The following is a 13,782-nucleotide window of genomic DNA, read 5'->3' as shown; positions in this document are numbered from 1 at the left end:
ATTTTTTAAAAAAGAATTCTATGTCACGGTGGAGTAGGGGGGCCATCAGGATGTTAGAGACACTTAAGTGAGGCCTGAGCCAGAGAAGGAATTGTGTGTGCGTGTGTGTGTGTGTGTGTGTGCGTGTGTGTGTGTGTCTTGGAGGAGAAATGTACCCACCTTGGGCCGGAGGAGTGGGGGGGGGGGGGTGCGACGGGAATAAGGGCAGGAAATGGCCACCGATAAATGGAGACAGAACAGCCAGCCATCGGACAATGCCACCTGGACAGTCCGGGTAGGGGAGACGAAAAGGATGGAGAAGGTGGTTCGGACCGGCCAGGCCTCAGTGACACAGGACAGGAGCCGGGCACCCAGGCCTCACGCCCCCCCCACACACACACAGCACCTGCTACTACAACCAACACCCCCAAAGGCAGGTGTGTGATGGTGAACCCCGACCCTTGAGGAACGTTTTTGCCACGGACGGTCCCTCCCCATGTCCCCTGCCGTTGGGCGACCGGCTAGGTCACAGTGGCCGGCGAACGGCGGCTCGCGAGCCACAGGCGGCTCTCTGGCCCCTGGAGGGTGGCTCTTCCACAAAACACCACGGCCCGGGCGCGTCTGTGTTGAAGACGTGGCGTGCGAAGAAGTTTACGTTTAAAAAATGCGGCTCGCCAAAGAAATGTCCATCGTCGTCCTGTTGGTATTTGGCTCCGTGGACGAAGGAGCCATAAAATAGAGAAGAAAAGAAAGAGGGGGAAAAAAAAAAAAAAAAAACACGCCAAAAAACAGAAGAACAAAAAGTTGGAAAAAAACGGCCTGACCTACAAAAAACGGGTGTTTGCAGGACTCTCCGAGGCCCCAGAACCAGATCCGCCACGGGGTCACCTCCGGGCACCCCCATCCTGGCCCCCCATCCATCCCATGCCGCCACGCACCCCCATTTGCACCCAATCCGGTGCACCCTGAACCCCTCCCTCCCTTCCCTTGCACAGACAGCATGCAGGCGTCACCCACGCCCTCCTACATCCGAGACAGACCGGTCCAGAATGCACGGCTAATTTTTTTTTTTCTTTTAAAATCTATCGTATTTACAGTATTGCACTTCGCTTGATTTCATTGCATTTGTCCCCCCCCCCCCCCACCACCCCTTCCCGCCGACCCCCGACCCCCTAGGCTTCCTTCTGACCTCGGTGGTGTTTGCGTTCAAACTCCACCCCGCGCGCGCGCGCGCGCGCGCGCGCCCCTGGGTCTCTCCTCGCGCGCACGCGCGCGCCTACAAAGAGTGTCCATGGCCCCGGAACCAGAGTCTGAAAACGTTACAGTTTTCCCTCTTCTGGAAACGTTAGAGACCGTGGCAACAAGGTTACACAGTTGCGCAAGGAACATCCTAAACTCGGCGCTGGGGGGGGGGGGGCGGGGGAGTTGGGGGTTGGGGGAGGGTGCCCACCTGAACCGGAAGATCGGGTCCTCCCCGCCCCCACCTTGGCGAGGTCACCAGGTGCGCTGGGTTATTGCTGCCGGCGGCGGGGGGATGGGGGGGGGGGGTCGGGGGCGCGCGCGCGCGGGCGGGGCGCACCTTCCCAGCTTCGGAGGCGACCCGTGTCCACCCTGAAATCCACACGGTTTCCAGCCGGCTCTTGGGATGGATAGAAGCAAGTTCCTGGCCCGTGAGTCCCAGATCATTGCAGACCGAGAAAATGCGCATCTTCCGCGGAGACCAGCCCCAGGCTTTCTTTTTTTGTGTGTGTGAAAGAGACTCTTATAGGATCATAATCTTCGAACAGGTGTGGATGGAGGAGGCCGCATGCACGGGGGTACAGACGCACGCGCGCGCGCGCGCGCCAGGAAGACAGAAGCGTGTCCGAGCGCGCCCCGTGGCCAAGGGTTCCAGGTCCGAGGGCTCGCTGGGTCGGTCCGGAGGGTCTCCCAGTCACCAGGTCTCTGCCCAGTTTCTGCGATGGGTCTGGCGGGGTCGTGCGTTCCCCCCCCCCCCCCGGGAGGCCCCCTCTCCAAGCCAAACGTGGGGTCCCCCGCCCCCTGGCGAGGAAAAGGTGGGGAGGCCGCTGCGCCAGGGCCGGGTCCGGAGTCTGTGTGGCCGAGGGGGGCGCGCGCAGGGGATCGAGTGCAGGACGCAGCGTGGGCGGGCGGGCGGGCGGGCGGCGGCGGGGTGCGGGGCCCGGGAGGGGCGCGCGGGGGGGGGGGGGGCGCGCGCGGCGGGTCAAAGCCCTAAGGCCTCGGCGTGTTTGCGCGCCTTCAGCCGGAGGTCGGCGATGCTGGAGTTTTTACTGTTGCTCTTGGCGGCGGCGGCCACGACAGCGGCGGCCGACGCGGACTCGGCCAGCGACGCGATGGGCAAGCCGAAAGGCGGCGGCGGGAACATCAGGTAGGGCGCGTGCGCCGCCAGGTGCGGGTGCAGGTGCGGGTGGGCGTGCGCCACGCCTTCCAGCTGCAGCTGCGCCTGGACCTGCGGGGTGGGGAGAGGGGCGAGTCGGGCGCGTTAGGGCTCCGGGATTTTTTACGTTTAAAAGATTCCCCCCCCCACACACACACACACACACACGCCTGGGGACCCACTCCGCTGGGGGATTCGGGGCTGTCTTCTCCTCACCGCGTGCGCCCCATCCTGAACTGGGGAACCCCCCCCCCCCCAGATCTCCGCGCCCCCTCCCAACCCCGTCCTGGGTGATACCCACCCTCAAGGCCTTTCCAACATTGGGGTGTCGACAGCTGGGCCCCCCTCCTCACCAGAGCCCCCCCAAATTCTCTCTTTGACCTCACACGAGTCCCAGAATCAAGCTCCACTGGGTTTTGGTAGAGGTCTCTCCCCCCCCCCCCCCCCGCCACACACAACCCTTCGCAGGGACCTCCCAAATTTGTGGGGCGCACAGCCAAATCCTCGGGCTCCTTTCATCAGGGCCTCGTGGCTGAACCCCACGTCGGGGTACCCGGGAGGCTGAGGGGCCACCCTGTCTGGAAGAGAGGCTGAGCTGGGAGAGGCCCAGGCAAGAGGGGGGGGCTTGAACCCCCCACCCATGTCTGTGCACCCCACGCCCAGCTCCGTGGCCCTGGAGGTCCTTCGGACCTTGGGCACGTTAACCCTGAAATCAGGCAACTCGCCCCCCATCCGTCGCCGCCCCCCATCCGTCTCCCAGGCGTCCCGTTACACCTCCCCCAACACGCGCGTCCTAGCTGACCAGCCAGGACCCAGGCCAGACCCCCGGACCTCTGCCCCTGCCCCCAAGCAAACACTGGTCCCAGTATAACCTTGGACCCACCCTTTGGGGCAAAACAGCTTTTTGCGTCGTGGCCACGCCTCTGCTGGGTCCAGGGCGCCCCTGTCTCTCCAGCGCGCACACACCCACCCCCACGTGGGGGCCGCAACCGGGTGCCAAGTTGGTTTTGCGCGCACGCGAGGTAGGGCGCAGGGTTGGGGAGCGGGGCGGGGGGCGCTGCGTTCTCAGGATACCCCCACCCTATACCCAGCTCTGGTCCCGAACCGAACCGGGCGTAGGCCCTTTGGACACTACGACTCCATTGCGCCCTTCAGCCCCGCGGCCGCTCCCTGTCCATGCAGGACAAGCTGCGCTCTGCGCGCTGCTCCGGACAGTGTTCGGAGCTGGGCCAGAGGTCCCAACCAACTCCGAGGTGTGGGGCAAGGCTGGGTCCAGGAGCCGGGCAGACACGTCTAGCCTGGGCCCTTAGCGCGCGCGGGGGGGAGGGGGGTAGGGTTGGGGCGTCGACCCCGCCCTCACACTCAAGTGCCCGCCAACCCTCCGCGCCCCCCCCTCCCCCCCGCCCCCAGGCTCCTGGAGGTGAGTCTGTGGGTGGCTCCTTGGGTAGGTGGGATTTTGTTTCCCACCCCCCCACCCCCCCCCCGCTCTCCGATTTTGGTAACTCGGTGCTTAAGTTTATGGCCTGGGCCTCCCCCGAAGGTGAGCCTTGGAGTTTTTAACGGCGTGAATTTAATGCGTGCCAACGGGTCTATAAATGCGCTTTTGTAGAAGCGGCCTCCTTTCTTGCGAGAGGGGAGGGGGGGGGGCGGGAGGAGCCGAGGGGAAGGGAGCGGGGACGGGGAGGCGGAGGCGGAGGCGAAGGGGGCCCGAGCGAGAAGAAAAAGGAAAAGAAAAACGCCGGCTACCTGTTGGAAAGGCATCCGCAAGGCGCCCATGTTCACGTAGGGGGCCACCCTGCAGGCGTCCAGGTGGCTGGCGGTGCCCAGGATCACCCCTGCGAGGGAAGACGGGGGAGGCGTGAACAGGCCGCGCGCGTGTGTGCGCGCGCGCGCGCGCATCTTTCCCCGCGCGCGTCTGCGCCTCGGCGCGCGCCCCCGCCGCCACCCGTGCGCCCCCGCGCGCGCGCGCACCTACCTTTATGCATCTGATTCTCCTGTTTGCGGCACTTAGCTCTCCTGTTCTGGAACCAGACCTGAGAGAGAGAGAGAGAGAGAGAGAGAGAGAGAGAGAGAGAGAGAAGAGAGAATCTGGTGAACCAGGGAGACGGAGGGCGTCTCCACCACCCCCACCCACCCTTCACCACCTCCTCGCTCCACCACGCGCTCTGGCGTGGAGCGCCTGCCCAGGGCGAGGCCCCTACTACCCGCATCTAATCCACTGCCCTAACCACACGCTTCAAACTGGCTCCCCCCCCCCCCCCCCGCCTCCCTCTGGGCCCGAGAGAGGACCGTGGGCGTGCAAACATTGATTTATTTTTTAATATATTTTTATTGATTTCAGAGGGGAAGGGAGAAGGAGAGAGAAACATCCATGATGAGAGGGAACCATGGATCGGCTGCCTCCTGCATGCCCCCTACTGGGGGATGGAGCCCACAACCCGGGCATGTGCCCTGGACCGGGAATCGAACCCGGGACCCTTCAGTCCGCAGGGCGAGGCTCTATCTACTGAGCCACACCGGCGGCTAGGGGGACAGGCAGACTTTGAAAGCGAAGAAGCTGGTGTGGGGACGGCGAGTGGGATGGAGAACACTTTTATTTTATTCTATTTTATTTTATTTTTTGGTGAATCCTCGCCTGAGGATATTTTTCCGTTGGTTTGTTTTTTTTTAAAGGGAGAGGGCGAGACAGAGAGAAACAACGAGGTGAGAGAGACACATGGATGGGTTGCCTCCTCCACGCCCCCCAAGACCAGGGCCTGAGAACCTTGACCGGGAATCGAACCCGAGACCCTTCAGTCCCATGGGCTGACGCTCTATCCACTGAGCCACATCGGAGAGGGAGGGCGAGAACCCTTGTTTCTGTCCTCCCCCCCGCCCTGGAAGCGCCCCCATCTTACACTTAAGGAAGGAAGGGGGGGGGGACGCGGACACAGGTGGATAAATAGTTGGGAATCCCGGCCTGCTCCCCAATCAAGCTCAGAACAAATGCCCTGCATCCATCAAGTTCCATGTCCAGTTACTACTACGGAGTCCTGCCCTGGCCGGTGTGGCTCAGTGGATAGAGCGTCGGCCTGCGGACTGAAGGGTCCCGGGTTCGATTCCCGGTCAAGGGCACATGCCCGGGGTTGCGGGCTTGATCCCCAGTAGGAGGCGTGCAAGAGGCAGCCGATCCATGATTCTCTCTCCTCATGGATGTTTCTCTCTCTTTCCCTCTTCCTTTCTGTCTGAATCAACACAAATGTATTTTTTAAATATATTTTATTGATTTTTTTTACAGAGAGGAAGGGAGAGGGAGAGAGAGTTAGAAACATCAACGGGAGAGAAACATCGATCAGCTGCCTCCTGCACGCCCCCCCCCCCCCCACCACCACCTGGGGATGTGCCCGCAACCAAGGTCCATGCCCTTGGCCGGAATCCAACCCGGGACCCTTCAGTCCGCAGGCCGGCGCTCTAACCACTGAGCCACACCGGTCAGGGCTACAAATGTACTTTTTAAAAAATATTACAGAGTCCTGAACCTCCTGGATCTGTGGAGACCCGGCGGGTGGGCGCCCCTCAAACGTAGGTTTTGCCCTCTGCAGGGGCTTAGCTTCTCCAAAGACGCCTAATTCTTGGGGTGCCTGGTGAAGAGTGGGGTGGGGGGAGAAGGGCGGTGGGAGGCAGGCCTCGCCCAGATGAGTTCGCTGGTCAAAGGCAAAAATCTTCAGCATCCAACTCCCCAAAGCCCCCTTCCCTGCGCTGCCCAGCACAACGCCCCCCCCCAATGGGTCAACTGGAGACCCTCAGGCGCGCAGACAAATCTGGACACCCCCCCACACACAGAGAAAAAAAATTCCCAGTTACTTAATTCTTTTTCTGACTGGTTTCCACGCCACGGGAGACCAGGACACAAAGGAATCGTCCCCTCCCCCCACTCGGCCCCGGTGGCTGGGCGGGGGGGACCCTGCGCTTGGCGCGCGCGCGCGCGCGCACGTGCGTGCGTCCTATTCCACGCGCCCACCCCGAACCCCGGACCAGGGAAAACCTGGGCGAAACCCGGCGGGTTGGAAGCACCTGAAAGTCTTTGACATCTGAACTTCTCCGCGCTAAGGCTTTTCACAAACAAGATTTCCACCCGGGCTGAGCCATCCCCGCCCCCACCTCCCCACCCCATGCCACCCCCTGGTGGGAACTGGCTTTCCACAAGTTTCCAAAAACTCATCTCGCCAGGCTGCAGGGACGCAGGGGGGAGAAAACAAAAAATGTGCATAGTTCTGCTGAAAATCCATCCCCTCCCCTAAAAAAAGGACCCCCCTCCCCCCCCCCCTTTCCCAACCTACTAGTTTGTATTTTCTCCAATATTTTCTATCTGTGCTCGGTCGGCCACCCTTTAGTTCCGCGTTCGTGGCTACTGTTATCTTTTTCTCCGGCTGTGGAGCAACTTGGACATGCGTTATTCTCAACTCTGTATCCGATCCCCACGCACACACAGGTCTGATCGCCGTTTTGCCTCTATCTCTTCTTCTGGAAAGTTCTCTGGTTCTTTCCTTTAGGGGAGGTGTGTGTTGGGGGGGGGGTCCCGTTTCTTTGTCTCCTCACTGTGGCTGCCTGTTTGGGTTTGGGGACCGCTGCGCCTCGCAATCTGCACGTTTGAAATCCCCAAATCTTGACCCGTGTTTTGTTTTTGTTCCCCCCCCCCCCCCCCGCCAAAACTGTAGGATGGATCGCATTCCTCTTGCCCCTCGTTCGGGTGGCCAGGACATTTCTCACCGTCTAGGGCGCCCCCTCTCCTGGGGAGGGGGTTCCCCACACCCCCTGTTCTGGGGGAGCATAAACTCATATGAACGAGGGCCCATTCCTAACGCGCGCGCGCGCGCGCGCCCCCTCCCTCCCCGAGGCCCTGCACCCCGCGAGCGCAATTTCCAAAAAGCACCATCCTAGTTAAATCCAGAAAAAAGCCAAGCTTAACTTCCCCTTCAAGGGCAGCAAGGAAGGGGGAAGGTTGGGCGGGGGGTGGAGGGGGAAGAAGAAAAAAAAAAACACAACACAAAAACATTATGAGGAATAAAAGTGATGAATTAGCCGGGGCGCGAGGCCATCCATCAAGCTTGGGGTAACTTCCGATCAATTCCAATTAGTCGTGAAAATGCTAAGTAACGCGGCCGACACTGCGTTAGACACTTATTTCTTCATTTAGGTGGAGTGGGGGGGGAGGTGGAGAGGGGGGGCGCGCCCAGTCACCCATCTTCCTCCCAAACACCCGTAATCGGATTTCCTTTTTGATTTCCATTAGCGACAGTGAATAATGACATTTAATTTAGCCGCTCTCGCCCGCCCGCCATCCACCCGGAGAAGATATTTGTTGGTAATTAAATTACCGCCCCCCCGTTCCTCCCGCGCGCCGGTCTCATAACTTTCCATTTACAACCCTGGCAGCTGGGAGCCGGGGACAACCCTCCAAAATAAAAGGTTAATCAGCAACAGCTTCGTCGTCGGAGCCGCAATTTATTTAGAACAAATCCCCACCACCACCAACCACCACCACCACCACCCCCAACGAAATGGAAACTGGAGCTTGGAATGGCGCGCACCGGCGGACGGCTAGGCGCGCGCGCGCGCTGCGGGGCCGAGGCTGGATGAGAAATCCATCTCCTGTTGTTCGCCTCTCCCCCCACCCCGCTTTTTAACATTTATTTCTCCCCCTGCCACCCACCCCCCCCAATCCGTGATTTTTGCACACGCGCGAGACCTACGCGTTTCCACTGAACTGCTTTCCACCTCCTGTTCCACGCGAGCCTCGTCCCCGTGCGCCCAAACGCACGGCTTTGGGTGACCGGCGCGCGCTCGTTTTTTTTATTGTTATTTACAGTCGCTACCTTGTAACTCCTACAGTTGTTACCTTGTAACTCGCCTGCCTGCCTAGTAACAATGTAACGACTGTAAGTAATTGACTCCCTGGGGGTGGGGAGGGGGTTAGGGGGGAGAAAGGGCGTTTTGGGAAGGTCTTGGGGCACCCCACCCAGCAATTGTCGGCGCCCCCCACCTTCCGTGGCGCGCGCGCGCGCGCGCGCTGCCGTGCGCTTCTTCGGCTGTGCTCTCCGCAGCCCCGGCCTGGGAGTAATAGACTTCAGAGTGAAATAGTGCGGAATTCAATTACAAGTAATTTATTTTTATCGAAACACTACATCAAGGCCTGAGAGATATTACCGAGGCCGGGCTTGGAGAGACACATAGACAGACACACACGCGGGAGGTGGGGGGGGGGGGGGGCGAAATGACATGAGTTGACGTCCCCTCCGGCCAAAGTTTAATCTTTTCATTAATTTATAGGGCGCAGCCCAATTCATCTTCTCGGAGAAGGGTGGCCGGCAAAAAAAAAAAAAAAGCCTTCTCCCCCAGAGACACCCCAAAAAGGAAAAGGGGTCCCCAGACCTCCTCCTCTGCCCATTGGGGGTGGTACTGATGGTTCTGAAAACCGACAGAAGAAGGTCTATTGGTTGCGTTTCGTCTTAAGTCACCCTCGCTTTCTGAAGTCCAAAAAATAATAATAAAATGGAACACCGTTGGGAGCAAAAGAAAAAAATATATATATATATACACACTCCAGCTGGCGTGGCTCGGTGGTTGAGCATCCTCCTAGGAACCAGGAGGTCCTGGGTTCGATTCCAGGTCAGGGCACCAGCCCGGGTTTTTTGGGGGGGGCCCCATCCCCAGTGTGGGGCGTGCAGGAGGCAGCAGAATCCCTGATTTCTCTCTCCTCTCCTCGTGGATGTTTCTGTCTCTCTCTCTCCCTTCTCCCTTCCTCTCTGAAATCAAATAAAAACATATTTAAAAAAATAGATATATACACGCTTTCTTGGATTGGCAGATTTTCAGACAACACCCTCTCTCTAGTTAAAAAAAAAAAAAACACACGCATTTGATGTTTTTTTTTTTTTCGTTCGGAACACAAACATTCGGGACAAAGTTCGGAGTTCGGTTCTGGGGAGCGGACGCCACCCCCGCCCCCCCCCCCAATAAGGCGGCGGTGGCGGCGGCCTCTTTAAAGCCGCCTGCTTCCTTCCCCGGTCGGTCGGCAAAATTAATTCCGTGTATGTAAAACCAGTCCCCAGAGGCCCCCCGGAGCCTGCCCTCCGCTGCCTGGCCCTCCTGTCTTTCTCCAAACGGCGACGACAGGACAGACCGAGGGACAGACGGAAGGCCGACCTCCTGGGGGCGCGGGGAGGGGAGGGGGGGAGGGTCAGCCCTGCTTACGCGCAAAGGGACCGGATCTTTGCCCTCATCCATAAATTATTACTTATTAATTTCGCGTTCGCCATACCCCCCCGGAAAGGCTCGCTCGCTCAGGCGCCCTCCTCCTCCTCCTCCTCCTCCTCCTCCTCCTCCTCCTCCTCCTCGCACGTGCTGCGCGAACACCCAGGGCGCCTCCGACAGTGGCTCGCCAGATGGGGCACCCGACTTTGGCCCGGTTCCCCCCCTTCCCTCCTCCTCCCTCCTGGAGCCCCGGGAGCCGGCGAGCGAGCGAGCGCGCTGGGGCTAATCCGGGCCCCGCGCGGGCAGCCGCCCCAGCTCATCCACATGCCGGATGTGCAAACCCTCGCTCCCCAAATCCCACCCCCCCCCCCATCTTTCTGTTCCCTGGAATGGAGCGAGGAGGCTGGCCGTGAGGAAGAAGAAGAAAAGGAGGAAGAAAAGGAAAAAAAAAAAAAAAAAGGAGCCAAATTCCTGACCATCTGGACATAGGAAGATCGCTTAGACATAGTAAGAAAGTCCTCTCTCTCTCTCTCTCTCTCTCTCTCTCTCTCTCTCCCTCCGTTCGTGCGCGCGAACCCTGCGCCCCCCGGTGCGCGCGCGCCAGGACCTGGGGCATCTCCAAAAGGGCCTGGTTCCAGCCCGGCCTCCAGGGTCGTCCCCCCCGAGCTCCTTGAAGGTGCCCAGGCGCCCTGGTGCGCCCCCAGGGGCCCGGGGAGGGGGGGGCGCGGTGGTGAGATCCTACCTGCACGCGCGCCTCGGAGAGCCCCAGGCGCTGGCTGAGTTCCTCGCGCATGAAGGCGTCCGGGTAGTGCGTCTCGTCGAAGAGCCTCTCCAGCTCGTTGAGCTGCTCCAGCGTGAAGTTGGTGCGGCTGCGCCTCTGTTTCAGCTTCGTCTGCCCGTCCTCGTCCTCCGACTTGACGTCCTCGCGCTTCTCCTTGCAGTCGTAGATACCTGCTGGGCGGGCGGGCGCGCAGGGCTCAGAGCTGGGGCCTCCCCGGAGTCGCCGCCACCACCACCACCACCACCACCTCCCTGGGGCGCCCGTCCCCGGAATCCCTCCACCACCCACCGCTTGGGTGCCTCCGGGGCCCCGTGCGCCCTGGGCCCCTGACAGACGGCCCACGCGCTCGCGTGTGCCGGCGCGCGCGGGGCGGGTGGACGCTTTTGCGTGCCCTGCTGGAAACCGAAGCGTGTGCGCGCGGGGGCCTTGGCATCCACGCGCGCCTTGGACGCCAAGTCTGGGTCCAAGTCGATAAAAGCAACTCAAGGGGGGAAGACTCGCTATTTTGTAACAACTCAGGCCCTGGCGGGGGGGTGGGGGTGGGGGCCGGATCGCCAAATGGTTTCCCTTAATTTTTTTACTTTGTATCTGTTGACAGATGAACATAGCCTGTCTCTCTCTCTCTCTCTCTCTCTCTCTCTCTCTCTCTCTCTCTCTCGTTCGCTCTCTCCTTAAGCGCCAGCCGAGCCCTAAGAGCCGGAGACTCCCTCCAAACACCATGAACCTGAGCGCACGACCCCCCACCCTGGTCTCCATGCGCATCAGCCCCTCAGCTTCTCCCTGCTGTTGTCTCTCTCTCTCTCTCTCTCTCTCTCTCTCTCTCTCTCTCTTTCGCACCCACGCGGGTCCGGAACACGCCCCAGTAGGGCGCCAAGCGGGGCACTTTCTTATTTCCAAAAATTATGGCAGCTTCTGTATTTGCTGGGAAGAGTGAGTGGCTGGGGGTGGGGAGGGTGGGAGGTCTGTGTCCCGGGGCAACTCAGTCAGCTTTTAGGAGCGTCTCAACCAGACTCTTCCCCTCGATCAGGGATTTAAAATCCACTCAACACTGCGGTGAGCTGTGTCCTCAACATGTCCCTTCCCCTCGGCTCCCCATCTTGGGGTGACTGAGCCCCGTATGTCCCCTGGGGGGGGGGGCAAGGACAAGATGGTGAGCTTCCGGCCTGGCCCCGGCCTGCGTGGCTCTCGTGGTTGAGCATCGACCTGTGAACCAGGAGGTCACAGGCCAGGGTGGCGGGCTCAGATCCCCAGTGAGGGGCGTGCGGGAGGCAGCCGGTCCCTGATTCTCTCTCATCGTGGATGTTTCTAGCTCTCTCTTAAATTAATCGTTTTGGTGTGTGTGTGTTTGTGGGTTGTTGTTTTTTTTAAAGATACTGACTTTCCAGACACTCCCGGGTTCTACCAATTCCGAACCATCTCGAAGAAGCACCATCAACTCATCAAGTCAGAAACTTTCAAATGAGGGGTGGGGGGTGGGGGAGGGGGTTCAGGACTTCTGTGGGGAGAGGAGAAGTGGGGACACCCCCCCCCGCACCCCCGGCTCCGTGAGCTGGACACCAGACGCCATTCTGGACCCTGCCCGAGCGTCTCCCCATCAAGCGTGCTGCATTTTATTTTCTTCCAATACATGTTTTTTATTCTTGATTTTGGAGAGGAAGGGGGAGAGAGAGAGAGAGAGAGAGAGAGAGAGAGAGAGAGAGAGAGAAACACCAAGGAGGAGAGAGAATCAGGGACCGGCTGCCCCCTTGCACGCTCCCCACACCTGCATTTTATTCTCTTTAAATGCATTTTTATTATTGATTTCGGAGAGGAAGGGAGAGAGAGAGAGAGATACACCAACGATGAGAGAGAATCATGGACCGGCTGCCCCCTGCACGCTCCCCACACCCACAACCGCCCGCCCGGTTCCTAGGTCTATGCTCAACCCCAAGTTGCATTTAAAAAAAACAAAAACAAAAACAAAACAAAAACAGAAAACAGCGTGTCTTTCCCAGCGAGCTCCCTGTCCCTTCCCCGGCAGGCAGTAAAAATTCCTTCCCCTTCCCGGAGGGGACCATATGCTGAATTTTATGCTTCTGAACTCTGAACCTCCCAGGATGGATCCCAGCTGAGACGCCCCGGCTTCCCAAGTGCTTTCAAACCAGCCAGGGCAGCAGCTAAAAACACACACCCAGACACGGACCGGCCGGCCAGCCAGCCGCGGGCACACGACTTCAGCGCCCAAGACCTCCGGGTTTCTCGGGGAGCCCAAGGGTGCCCTGACCTCCTCCGAATACCAGCCTGGGGGGGGGGGGGGCTCAGCCTGGTGGGGGTCTGCACCCCCAAGCTGAGCGGGGGGGGAGGGAGGATAAAGGTGCAAGAGGGAACATAGATTCCATCTGTCCTCTGCTTCTCTCTCTTTCCTACGAAACCGCTCTTAAATTTCCCTCTCGCTTTTCGAAAAGGGCCTGGACAGTTGCAAGCGGCTGTGTTCGCAAATATTCCTGGGGCGCAGGCTCGGCTTTTCTGGGACAAAAGAAAGGGGGGGCGTTTGGAGTCTCAGAAGAAGTGGGGGAGCCAGCCAGGAGCCTCCCCCCCCCAAAAAAAAAAACACCATCTAGCGCCCGTAAAACCCTCTGAAATGAACCGTCAGCCCCTAGTTTGCTCAGCCAAGCAGCTCTCTCTCTCCCCGTCAAAGCCAACAGTCATTGTATGAATTACAGAGCCAGGTGTGGGAGACCTAACCCCCGAGGCAAAGCAAGCCATAATTGGGGGGCTTATTTTCTAGAAGGTCAAGGCCTCCTGCGCACAGGGTCTCCCAGGACTTCAAGGCCACGGGGCACCATCCAACTCAACCACCACCGTGTAAGGGTCCCAAGGAACCGGAGAGAGAGACGTGGGTGTTGGAGAAGGGGAACGAGGGGGGGGGGGAAAGAACCACTTTTTAGGGAGACACCCCCCCCACACACACCTCTCTCAACACTCAAATGAGAGAAACGCGAGACCCCTGTGTCCAAATGGCAAGCGTCCTACACCCTTCCCTGCCTTGGTCATAAAAATGAAACATTGTGACCGTCACGAAAATGAAACATCGTAGCCGCGTGCAAAGCGGCTCGCTGCGCAATGTAACCAATTTGTTGCCGGGAAGGGAGGGCGCGCTGTCCGGACCACCTCTGTCCATCTGGGAAAGCCCTCCTAATCCTGATTTTTGCGCCCCCCTCCCCCCAGGACTCAGCAACGGGGCGGCGACCCCAGGGCGCAGATCTCTCGCCTGCGCGCGGCAGGCCGGCTGCGCTCTTACAGCCTCGGGTAGGGCCGCCCGCCCGTTGCCCGCCCGCCGCCAGCTTCCCCGGGCGCCCTTCAAAGCCACATCCAGACGCTGGCCACCTGCGGGCGCGCGAGTGGTTTTAATTTC

The 13,782-nt window shown here is 59.9% G+C and overlaps 1 protein-coding gene across 1 annotated transcript; it reads right to left on the bottom strand.

Annotated features, from left to right (window-relative positions):
- Positions 1–2,200: 2,200 nt before the first annotated feature.
- LOC307096626 (short stature homeobox protein-like) lies at positions 2,201–10,780 on the bottom strand (the record flags this gene model as incomplete). Its single annotated transcript, XM_079800934.1, is given in 6 exon segments — positions 2,201–2,446; positions 4,121–4,209; positions 4,350–4,407; positions 10,350–10,552; positions 10,555–10,642; positions 10,644–10,780. Coding segments are annotated over 6 exon segments (821 nt in total), but the record flags the coding sequence as incomplete, so codon positions are not given.
- Positions 10,781–13,782: the final 3,002 nt, after the last annotated feature.

Source organism: Cnephaeus nilssonii, assembly GCF_951640355.1.
Source record: "Cnephaeus nilssonii genome assembly, contig: SCAFFOLD_161, whole genome shotgun sequence".
NCBI classification, from domain to species: Eukaryota; Metazoa; Chordata; class Mammalia; order Chiroptera; family Vespertilionidae; genus Cnephaeus; species Cnephaeus nilssonii.
This window is presented reverse-complemented; position numbering and strand designations above follow the sequence as displayed.